The following is a 12,513-nucleotide window of genomic DNA, read 5'->3' as shown; positions in this document are numbered from 1 at the left end:
ATTCTTCCGCGATGCTAACGTGTGTGATATGAAAATTGCCTTTAAGCGTAGCTATACAGCAGCCTTTATACAGTCACTTATGATAAACCAGGCTTTTCATAATAAAATATTATTCATGTAGATACTAATCTGTGTGCAGTGACAGCACGACACTTCATTTACGTTTATCTGTGGAACACTGGAACAGTCATACAGTGCATTTCTCTAAAAGTTTTCATGAATGTTAATGACAGGGAATATCACTTGAAGACGAAACTTGTGCCTAGGAAAATACAGAAAAGGGAAGCCAATAAAGCATTATGTGGAAAATATTACCTTGCTGGAAAACTTTTTATGGTTTGAATTAATTTTTAGTTCAGTAGCACCTGATAAACTATAAATAGATAAATAGTCTCTTGCTTTCCTACAGCTTTCTTCCTCTTATAATATGCTAGAGAAGTCTTTACGTTCAGTGATTTTTATTTTATTATATTTAGCTATCACTGCAGGCTCTCTTTCAGAGAACTACTTTGATATCAGGCTGCTTTATCTCAGTTCCTAGTGTGATAAAAGCCAATTTAGAGTAACTTTCTTTATACAAAACAATGGAAAGTACAAGATATTCTGATGATAATTGCATCTTTTACAAAGGATGGCCATCTGCCTTTATTCACTTCTGCTTTCAGTGTCCTTTCAAGCTCTACTTTCCCTATGGAAACATGAAACGACTGAGATCATTTTCACTCCTGTCAGCTGCGAAGATGTAGTAACTGTCTTATAAGACAAGCATATGTCTGGGTCTTAAGGGCTTTTTCAAACTGGGGATCCAAATATAGGCTGCCAAACTGTGTACAGGAGCATCTGCCATTTCTGTTCCCCATCACAACGCCTCCCTGCACTACCAAGAAGCCTGAGCTGGTGCCTGCTCTTTTCCAGGTTGGCATTTCATGGCAAGAGCAGGCCACAAAAATTGAGCTGCATATCTGAAGGCTCCAGAATTTGAAAGTCTTGGGAATACTTTGGGAAAGATGAGACTCACTCATCTGGAGGATCACAGCAGAAACCCAGCTGCAAGCTGCAGGGTGAACACAGAGGGACCTGGATGTTGAGCAGTCTCTCCAGGTGGACCAGAAAGCAATTATTTTGAGATATGCTTTGAGCCCGCAGGCCAAGCAATGCTGTTGACACAGCCCTTGTTGGACAGGCTAGGAAGGACCCATTAGTACATCATCTTATTTATTTTTACACAGTCTCTGCCAAAACTGTTGTCTAGTAGGCCCAATGTCTCTGTACCTTGCTTTATTTTTGGTCTCTTGGTGTAGATGGCTTAGCTTCTGAGGAGAGTTGAGCAGGAATTGCCCCTATATATGGGGCCCTAATTGTGCCAGTGACTGCACCAGCTCCTCATATCTAACCAGAATGTGTCTGCAATGTCAAGCACTCAATTTTAATCCTGTACAGTGCTGTTGCCTCCTGCCTTTTATGACAAATGCCATCATTTGCCTCTGTGAGCTGTTAGGAAAGCTTTGGGGCAGACAGAAGCCACAGGGCAGCTCAAGCTGGACCTGGGATCAAAGGCAAAGGAAGGACACCATGGGGAGTGAATTCACTGCCCTGCAGTCTATCACCTTTCCAGATGCAAAAACTGAGGAAAACAGCATCAGAAAGAGATTTAGCTCAAAGGGACAAACTGGGTTTTGTTGCAAGTAGTGGATTTCATGGTCCTCATGGAGAAGCAGGATTGCAAAATGTAGTTCACATTGTCCTGATTGTTTTCCCTTTTCCATGGACACCAGTGCATCCAATGCACCAGAATAGTGACATCCTTAGCAATGCCTGTGAAGCAGCTCCATATTAAGAGTGACCAACATGGGGAGCAACTACCTGAGCTGCATCTGATGGCTCATGTTGGAGGTTAACTCCTTCTCTTTGACCTTGAAACATGATGACATTCTGGTGGTGGTGTGGCCTTGCCTGTGCCTTCCTTCTACTGATGGGTCTGAAAAAGTTAGGTCTGTGCTTAAGAGAAAATATTCCTAAAGGAATTTGCACTTAAGCCTTTACTTCCTCATCAGCCCCTAATACCAGACATACCAGTATATTTAGAGGTCAGTAAGGTATTTTTTTCCCCAGGTAATCAGCACAGTTGTGACAAACTTTCCTATGAAAATGTTTGTGTGAAGACAATTGTTTTGTTTCAAAAGGTGCATGGCGCTTGTAGCTAAAATCACCATTGATAGCAATTTTTTGTTAAGTGATACTTACTTTTTGCCTGTTTTTTTTGTTCACTTGGGGTTTTTTGTGTTTGTTTTTTTTTCCACAAGAAAGGCACCCCCAAAAGTTTATCAAAAAAAGACTGACCATTTCTATATATTTTTTGTTTTAAAGCAAAAAATGCCCCCCATGCCAGGAAGGTAACTTACCTGTTCTAATCATATGGAACTTGCCCTGAAAATCAGAGAGGGAAGAGTAGTACAGAAAGATCTGTGAAGGTGCAGGAAGTTGGATTTATTGCTATTTGTGAAGCCATTTAACACTGTTCAAAGCAATTGTAGCTGGTCAATACCTCATTGGTGAACCTCGAAACATCTGCCATGTTTATCTGAGGCAGCCTTCTGTAATGTATCTTCATTTGTTCTTACCTAGTGTTAGCTCTTAACCCCATTTGAAAACTTTAGTCATTCACTACAGGAGCCAAAATCCTTCTCCCCGCCATGCCATGTACTGAGTGACCAACTACTACGCAGGGAGGTAAAAAATTCCAGAAGTGCTTCCTTTGCCTAAGCTAACTGTTGAATAGGAACCACGCTCCTAGCAATTGGAATCACTCTGGAAACATGCCTTGAACAGACTTAAAGTTGCAGCCATTGTAGTCAAGAGACCAATGGATAAGTAAGTAATTTTGGCAAGAAACCCTCCCACATGAACTATTTTAAACTTGAAGATTGCTAAAATGAGAGATTTAATAAACTTGAAATGAAAACAGTCCCAGTAGCTGGATTAAAAAAATATATTACAGTCTTGACTCATGCATCTAACAGTGGCTGGAAAAAATGGGTTTCAGAAATATTGTTGTTAGGTATAAGTGACTAAAGAGTACAGAAGATAATTTTTCAGAAATAGGTCTTTATTAGCAGTCTGGGTTAGAAAACTGGATGTTCACTGTGGCTTGGGTTTTCCATTGAGAAGAATAAAAAATTCTAGGTGTTCACAGGTTACAAGTTAAAAAATGATTTATTTACATTACCAAGATGAAATTGAGTTACAGTGGCTAATAGGATAAGTGTTGTGAGTTAAACATTAGAAGAGGGATATGAACCCAATTTACTGGGCAAATTAACTTTGTGAGAACACTTGAGCCGCTGCAAAGATAACAACGCCTTTAGGAGACAAACTGCCTGCCTTGCTTGTGTACTTCAGTGTTCCCCTAATGATTAAAGTTCTTTAGACAAGCTTTTTCACCAGCCCAAGGGAGCCAAAAGACATTGATAAATTTGCAACAGAAGTAGAATGAAAACTGGACTTAATGCTCTAACCCTCCATATCTTAATACTCACTGAAGCAGTTCTGGTTCTTTTACTCTCTGTTACTAAAATTGCTAAAAATTGTACTTTTGCATGACATGGATGCCACTGGTTAGCAAACAGAGCTAAACAAGGGTTTTCAGGACTTGAATAACAAGCCCAGAGAATCCCTTAAAAAATAATGTCCTGGAAAGCATTGGAGCAGATAGAGACCGGCCAAATTGAAGGGGAGCTGAAGCCTTTCAGCAGTGCCCATCTGAGGCAGTTCGGTTATGGACCGACATGCATTTGGCAGGTTCTCTTTCCTTTCCGATAACGAGCTGTACTCTGGTTCGCTTTGTGCTCAAGGATTTCACAGTGCTTTATACAAGTAAGATGAATGGTGTTCAGTGCCTGACTGCATACAGTCAAGGGGATCTTAACACACTTGTTAGTCCAGAAAATCATCTGCTACTTCCAGAACTGTTCAGTGTGAGAAAGGGGGATGCACTTAAATGGTGTACCCAAGGTCATGCTGCAAATTAATAACAAGATGGGAAGCACCTTGCAAATATTCCCCTCCTGGGATCGTGGGACTGAACTGCCTACCTGAAAATAAAAGAAAGCCAGACCTCTCTCCAGTGATCAATTTAAGCCAATTTGTATTGAACAATTTGCTATGAGATTTAATTAGAAAGAAAAAAAAAAAAAGAGAGAAACCTTGTAAAGCTACGCTAAACTGTGTTAACAGCATAGCTGTCATTCTTTGATGTGATGCTTTAGAGGAGCTGAGGCAGAACGTGCTGTTTCTGTGCTGTTTAATAGAAATAAGGCTGTGAAACATCTTCTGATGCAAAAATCCAAGACTCTCATCAACATCTAACACTGAACCTTAAAATCACCAGACCTGAATGCATGCAGATGAGCTGTATTCGTTAATTCTAGCAGCATCTGTGCCCATTTACACCAGCTAAATATCTAGCCTAACATTCAATATAAGCAATTTTCTTGTCCCTTCCCAATTAGCTCCATTACAGAAAATCTAATTAAATCATATCTTTTAGCAGGAACCAAGAATTCAAGAGCTACATTTTTTTAGTTAATTAAAAGCTCTTCATCTTGAACTGTTAATTTTCTGGAAAAGATATCCAGTAGTTCTCCTCTGATCCACTTTGGTTACTGAGTGAAATGGCTCGTTTACTCTGAGTTAGCTCTTGAACTGTACACTTGGGCTTCAACTCTTTTGAAGAGCTTAGAAGATGATAGGAATCATAGCTGCTTTTCTCCGCACCTCTGGATAAAATCTCTTCAGGTACAGCTTGTGTTTCTTTTGGGCCCAGAGAGACATCTGGATGACCATCAGGAAAGCAAAAATGCCCACTACCAAGGTAGAAGAAAAAAAAAAAAAAAAAAAAAAGATCATGTGTCTTCCTGCAATGTCTGTTTCTGTGAGTACAAGAGGGTTTATGGAAGACTCCAGTCTCTTCTGCAGACAGAGAGAAGTTAACTCTGCCCCTGCTCTCAGCCTTGCAGTTGTTGATATACCATAGCCTGAGGGTCAGCCTCCGCACCAGAACTCACACAGACGATGTTCACGTCTATTAGACACACCCTGTACACCTGTGACTTCACCATAAATCACAAGGCCTCCTTAGGCATGGTGCTGTCTCAACACAGAATCACCCACGGCCTCTGTCAACTGTTTTTCTGGTTTGCTTTTGGTCTATAACACTTCTTCGTTTTTACTTCTGGCTCCCAATTATAACAGGAGGCTGTGTTGTAACTTCCTGTTGCATCGAGGGAGAACTCGGCCCTGGAGCAAGCACGCAGTACGTGTACAAACAGATTTAGCTGCCTGGCAGCAAGATCTCACAATGCCTAACACCTATAGATGCCCGGGCCCCTGCTGTGGTTGTCAGGAGGCAGTAAGTGGTCTCTTGGGTACCTCTCCCTTTGGGCTGAGTGGCACTGATTGGAGAATACTCTTATGGGTGTTTTTTGCAAATTAATTACCCTTTCTTCCTTAAAATGAGCTGGTGGATCAGAAACATTAATTTGGCATCTGGTCAAGTTATGGTTGGGACAATTACAGCAAGGATGAGTGTGCTGCATATGGTGCTGCTCCCTGCCCTCATAAATGCAGCCCTACAGGGTCCCCAGACTTTCAGGTCATTTCCATACCAGAGCATAAAGCACAAAAATGTAGTATATTTTCAAACAAAATTAAAAGTTTAATTTTTGCGTGATGCATTTTAATCCACTTCTGAAATTCCTTTCTTCTTCATTTGTAAACCATATGGGGCTACTTTTTGCAAATAGCTTTTATGGGTTTCTATTTTGGAATGGAAAAATAATTAAAAAGTGGATGTTTTGGAGAGCTCAGTCCCAGGGACCATATTTGTATGGGTATTTAGGTCTCTAAGGAAAGAACTGAGCAAGAGCTGCAAACGCTACTACGCAGGCTGCTGTTACGAGCTGGCTGCCTGATATAAGCAAATAAGCAAACAGGGAAATGCTACCAGGAACGCTTGTCTGTCCTTTTTTGAAATACTAAGTACATCTGTTTTCCTTTCCCTATTAGAAGTATTATTCCAGATTTATAATGCAAAGAAATTTTCCTATATCAAAAATGATTGATTGTAAATGAAGAATACTGATTTTTTAATTCTAAATTTCAAAGTCTGTTTTCACTGTGGAAACAGAAGAAAAAACAGTATGTCACAAAAAGCTGGTTTTGACAAAAAGACAGTGTTGCAGTAGTGTTCATGCTCTCTGCAGCTTTTGAGGGTAGCACTTTGAGGGTTTATAGAGTAAGTCACAGGGACCCTTTGATGGCTGTATTTCATATGGCATAAATTTTTTGGCAAATCTTATATTTCCAGAATTCACTCCTGCAAACAAAAATTTAGAGGCTATCTTCATTCTGTTTCAAGCTTACCTGGCAGGGTTTGTGTCATCACTGCGAAACTAATCCAAGACCCAACCTGTTGCAAAGAAAAAGGCATTGTTAATTGTATACTTTATGTAAAGCAAAAGGGCAAGTTTTCAAAAGTGACCACTTCCCCAAAAGCTCCCCCGGGCAGAAAAGCAAGATACTCATAATAGAAATGGCAGAGGGAAAATAGCTAGAAAGGGACCCCCCAATGTGCTGGATGGGGGTGAAGAGATGGGTGGTAAACCCTTGGATCACTGGGGAGTCTGTAGAATATACACGAAAGTCGTGATGCTGATGTGAGGGAAGAGAAGGGTCTGGTGGAGAAACATTGCGGGAGCAAGGAGGCTCTGACATACGAACATAACGATTGATGTGCAGAGGGAACAGTGTGGAGGCACTGCAGATTTTCTGCAGGCAAAATCTGAAACACAATAACCACCTACCCTTTGCGTATAAGCAGAAGAAAGTCATGTACCTCGTACGTATAGTTGGGACAGGAAACCAGCAAGAAGAGCCACGTGAAGGGGTTGTAGGTTGGACTTGGAAAACAGGCTTTACTTCCTTTATGAAAGGAAGAAAAAAAAAAGAAAAGAAGGGGGAAAAAAAGCAAACAGACAAAACCAGTTTGAATACAGGGAGGGATACTGAGCCTTATCACACCTTGCTCATGCAACACCCATCCCCTTGGCCAGTGCCCTCAGTTTTTTACAACTTGTTAAAAAGTTTCAGTGAAATCTTTTGAGACGGCAAAAGCTGCATTTGTCCTAGTGAGAATGCTGCTTAGCGAGCCATGTATCAGTTTTTACAGGAGAGGTCTGGCACATACAAAGGATGCAACCTTTGGTCAGAGGAAGAGAAAGACAAGTAGTTTAATGCGGACTAGCCTGCAGGCAAGGGCTAAGGGCATTCTTCTGGGATGTAAAGGATGCAGCTGTATCTTATTCAGCCTGACTCATGAATCTGAACCTGTCCCCTCTCGCGTCCTCATCCATCATCCCAGGGTATCACTGCAAAACAACTCCAGAGCTAACAGCATGACTCTCTACAGCCACTGATAACGCTCACGCAAAATGCCACATATGCAACACTTCATTTTTAAGTTCTGGCAACAATGCTATCTTTAATACTTGTAGGCACTGAGAACACTGATTAATTATTTGGCTCCTGCTGCTTTTAAACTGAATTAGGCCCCTTGCAACAAACAACATAAGCACCTGCCTAACCATAGTACATCAAAATCTTTCCAGAATAGAAACTGACTTCAGCATGTTAAGTTGATCATACTGTGGTGAAGTATTTTCTTGAATAGGGTGTTATAAGGCGAAATTATACTATTATTATCTGAAAAATATATTTTACTTTCTACTATATATAGTATAACTTTTATTCTCATGGTACAAAAGAAAACCCATGCTTGGAGCAGCCTTTTAAGAGCACACATATACACTGATATTTGTGCAGCTATTCATAAGTCTGTCTTCGTCTATTTGTACGTGCGTGTATATATCTTTGCATGAGATGCACATATATAAAACTCTGCAATCTAGTTTAAAAGTTTCTGAAACTTATTTAAAATTGAATCTTCTGTTGTCAGTCAACAGGATGCTTTAGAGAACTTCTGTGTTTAAATCCATATTTAAATTGCAGTTGTGTATAATTAAGATGAATTTGCTATAAGCTTTGTAACAACAACAGTCTTGCTAATGTTTCCTTGTCACCACTTTTATTTTGAAGACGTTATACCAATGGCATGGTACCTACTTCATCTTTCTTTATTCTGTGGATCTAGATACATAAATTACTGTGTACCAGCAGAAGATGGATAGGTTAAAGCACACTTCAGTCTTAAATAGACAAACAGGAAACAAAGACAGACCTGAATAATTTTGGTGAGCTAAAGCTACATTGATAAAGTGATTTCCAGCTTCACACATCTGCAAGATATTAAAAACATATTGTCAGTTTTACGCCCAAAATGCTGCGGTAACTGCGTTGCAGTGCATAACCAGAATCCCCTCGTTACAGCTTAGTCTCTAACCAGAAAATATGTACTCTGAAACAACTCTCCCATGGGAAATACATTCTGTGATCTTTGCCAAGTGTCCAGTGAGCACCATGGGCACAGCCTGGGTGAATGACCAGCATGAGCAACATGCTTTGGTCTGGGGAGACCAGAGAGACTCCTTGAGGTCTAGGAAATTTAGCAAGATGCTTTTCTGAACTGATCATCATCAGGATTTGGTTTGAATCCAACCTGCAAAGGAGCAGATGAAGAGTTGACTAATGGTTTTGTAAAATGTGACATTTTACAGTCATTTGAGTTAATGTGCCTACCTACCCTCTTCGTACATACACTTCCAAAGGTGTTCAGTGTGACACCTTTGTTACGCCGGTTACAGAGCACAGTCACCATTTCTCTAGGTAAGTCACAGAGGAAGGAGAAATAGGGCGAACAAACAGGCAGTGGTTCTCTGAAGGGCAGACTGGGTGAATGGATAGTAGTCGGGAACTGATAAATGAAAGGAGCTGTTGTTATATTATATTCCTGGTTCTGCTACTCTCTGGGGATGCCATTTCCAGCCCTCACCAAACTCTCAGACTTGGTCTTTAATATTTAGATGGTTTAAATCTTTGGAAGAGCTACCACGTCTCCCTACTTGGTTATACAGCATGTAGTATGAGGTGATTTCAGATTTGCTTGTGGCTTTCAGTACTTCATCAATTACAACTACTATAGAATCAAAACCAATTAGTACCCATATTTAAAGTGGGAACCTGTAGGAAAACTAGTTTCAATTCCTGAGAAAGAAAGCCTGTCAGTACAACAATATAATTTTATATTTTTCGTATTTCCCCTGCTTTATGAAGAAAACCTAAACACTCTATATATTTCGGTCTCAGAGTGAATTGAACTTTTTAAATTATTTTCCAGTTTTGAAGACTCATTTCTCCTCTTCAGTTGAAAAAAAAAATGCAGTGTTAAAAAGTTGTGTTTTCTTATATCATTTGTAATTCTAGATTTTGCATGGCTGGAAAAATTAAGAAATTAAAATAAAAATGAAGAGTGCTAAAACCTAGAGATGTTAAAAGTGTAAAGTCCCAAAATTCATACAGAAAAAAAGAAATATGATTGTAATTTTTTAAAGCTAATTCTGAAATTCATCCATAAGAAACTTCAATTAAAACTAATTGGAAGGAATATGTAACTTCATTTTATAATGGAATGTGCTATTATCTGACAGAACATTGCAGAGAGCATTGCAGAAGGATTTTCTGCTTTTTGGCAGAGAGATTTCTGTGGTTTTGTTAGGAAAGTTTAAATCAGTTCTATTAGCAAAGCGGTTATTCTGCATGGATGTGTAGTCATGGGTCAAATCCTTCAGTCCTTTTATGTTTTTTAATTACAACTAACTGGCTGTCATCTATCATAAACACCAGATGTAAAATGCTAAATAGCCAGAAAAGGAAATTCTATTATAAAATATCATATCAGAAGCTATAATTCTAGCCATAGCAATAGAAGTAATTTTAATTTACGTGCTTCCAATTATGACCGAGGAACATGATGGTTTCTGATGACTATTATTTTAAAGAAAAAATTTTCAAAGTTAAAAGTGTTTTTGTGAAACACTATACATACCGAAATGTGCTACGCCCATACTACTGTGGAGCAAGAGAGGTTAATGTAGTTAACACCTACTAACTCTATAATCAATTCTAACTAAAACAAGCAAAGGGCATTTCTGCAGGGATTTTTATTGGCTTACCTTTGACTCCGCAGCTGCATTCTGCTGTAATTAGCTCTTATGTCTCTCTTTAGAAATGTGGCTGCTAATGCTCTATATCAAGAAGTACTGCTAAATGTAAGCTAGTCCTTAGTCAGTGTCTCAGATATAATATAAAAATACGGGGCAGTGGGGAACAGCAGAAAGACGGCTTACAATATTTATGATGGTAAAATACTGAAGTCTACATACTGTTCCCCCTCTTTATATTCCATGTGTACCCTATGCGAAAAACGTCCCTGCAAAGCTTAGAGTCATTTCTCTAAATATGAGAATCTTTCAAAAGGGCCTGCTGACATTCTTCAAATTACTCAGCACCGTTGTTTATGGCAGCTGCAGACACATACACTTAAATCAGGATACGTAATAAAGACAAGCCTTAAAAGAGGGGGAAAAAATAAACCTCCTAGATATTTTACTCATATGCTTTAGAAACCTGTAAAACCAGCTTCAAATTATTTTATTTTGCATGTTGCTCTTTTAAATTCATTGTGTGGGAACCTGCCAGAACAAGGTCTGAAAGGGAAGTGTTTTGAGTTTCTATGGGTAGGAAGTTCTCAAAACACCTGCAAGAATTCAGACCACAGAGCAGGTGCAGATGCAGGTCTGAAGGGGGTGGCCATATTTTATAGCAAATACCCCCACAGGACTCTGCTTGATGGCAGCATTTTCCATAAAAGCTATAGCAGAGCATGTTACATTGAGGAGAGGAGGGATGTTTCATTAGAGAAAGAGGCTTTTTCTATGCAGAGATTTTGATGAGGACTAGTCTTACTGGTAGCACTGAATATTCAGGCAAGCCGTTTGCCTGGTTTCAGGTAATCCCTGAGGCTGGGAAGGGCGCAGACAGTAAGGCTCCGGGCACACCACTGCCGACCGCTGCCACAACCTCCTGTTGCCGCAGCGCAAGATTATTGTTTTCAGCTAGAAAGCCTAACTGAGTATGTGAACTACTTCATATGAGTATTTTGCTCGTCTTCGCTATACCTTGTTAGGGCAGGAAAAGCTGAGCACTGCACAGCCAACCCCCGGTGACAAACACTACCAAAACCATGATCTTTAAGGGCCCTGATTTACAAAAGCATTTAAATATTGCCAAGGAGTTGAGTGTTTTTCTGAATAGTGTTTGCCTGAAGGATCCTAGACATATTACTGTCCTGTCTTCCTGTTATACTTCTGGAAGCTGTTTTATATATGATTTTCAAAGAGGCTGACTGTTTGGCTACTAACCCATGCTTGCTTGGGTAAGTCAACACTCAGCATGTCCAAGTGCAATGCCTACAGAGGATGGAAAGGAATATATATTCTCATGTGAGAATTTCTTACCAAGCCTCTGTCTCACTATATGATTATGTTCATTCAGACATCAGGCTTGGTAGTCTCAGATGTCATTTGTCACCTGTGCTTTCCCTTGGCTTAACCCACTTTGGCAGGGGATGTTTTTATTGTTTTTAATAGCTGTTGAGGATAAGTTATTCAGGGTACACAATGCTATTGCAGAGTCTGCTTAGGATGGAATTCTTTGGTGTTTTAAAAATGGCAAGTTCCAATCTGTCTAAATATTATTATTTTTACACGATCATGAATAGTAACGATGCTGATGATGTTCTCACAGCTCTCAGACACAGTACTTCAGTTAAGCTCTGTATAGGTAAATAGCACTAGACAACTTTCTGGCCTAGAAACCTTAATAGATCATCAGTAAAATCAGTCAAAGGACACAGGGCTGTGGGCGTAGAGATATATACGCACACAAATGCATAGCAGCATTACTGCATTTTGCTAAATTATGAGTTACTCCTATTCCACAATCATTAATTAAACTTTATTTTTGTACGTACCAGAAAGGCAAGGGCAGCAGGAGAAACTTGTCTGTGGCCAAATGCTAGAAAACAGGATGAAACTGTAAATTGCGTTTTACAGTATGCACATGGTTTGCTGTGGGTGAAATTAATCTAGTGCTGAGCAACAGAAATACTTCTTTCCTGACAGGCTCTGCAGACATAATGGATATTATCACACACAATATGAAGACAATGCAGATAGTAACAGCACTCTACAAATGCCAGTCTCTTCACCACTGATCTCAAGACAGTTTTCACCTAATTTTTTCTTGTATTTGTCAGCTTCATATATCCAAGTGCTTTGTCAAAGAAGCTGGTGGTATTAAATTCCTTGGAAAGGCAAGGGGAGGGATGAAGTGAAAGTCAGTACCAGAACCAGACTGGGAATCACAGCCTTGAGCATAGGCCCTTGTACGTCCATAAGCAGAGAACCCAAGACATAACTCATCCACTACATTTTTTTTTTT

The 12,513-nt window shown here is 39.7% G+C and overlaps 1 protein-coding gene and 1 long non-coding RNA gene across 3 annotated transcripts in view; one reads left to right on the top strand and one right to left on the bottom strand.

Moving 5' to 3' along the window:
* LOC135313135 (uncharacterized) overlaps positions 1 to 12,513 on the top strand; it is a 91,434-nt gene that overhangs the window by 75,299 nt on the left and 3,622 nt on the right. The gene's annotated exons all lie outside the window — the stretch shown is intronic.
* Positions 2,480 to 12,513, bottom strand: part of TECRL (trans-2,3-enoyl-CoA reductase like) — a 73,776-nt gene continuing 63,742 nt past the window's right edge. For both annotated transcript variants that reach the window (XM_064450183.1, XM_064450182.1), the window contains 5 exons: positions 12,044 to 12,087; positions 8,294 to 8,351; positions 6,893 to 6,978; positions 6,421 to 6,466; positions 2,480 to 4,862 (listed from right to left, as the gene is read on the bottom strand). In XM_064450183.1, the coding sequence (XP_064306253.1) occupies positions 4,735 to 4,862; positions 6,421 to 6,466; positions 6,893 to 6,978; positions 8,294 to 8,351; positions 12,044 to 12,087 (362 nt within the window). In that variant the 3' untranslated portion in view covers positions 2,480 to 4,734. The remainder of the gene's footprint in view (positions 4,863 to 6,420; positions 6,467 to 6,892; positions 6,979 to 8,293; positions 8,352 to 12,043; positions 12,088 to 12,513) is intronic.

This window comes from Phalacrocorax carbo, chromosome 4 (genome assembly GCF_963921805.1).
Source record: "Phalacrocorax carbo chromosome 4, bPhaCar2.1, whole genome shotgun sequence".
NCBI classification, from domain to species: domain Eukaryota; kingdom Metazoa; phylum Chordata; class Aves; order Suliformes; family Phalacrocoracidae; genus Phalacrocorax; species Phalacrocorax carbo.
Note: the sequence above shows the minus strand (reverse complement) of the source record. Positions and strands in the feature narration are given on the sequence as shown.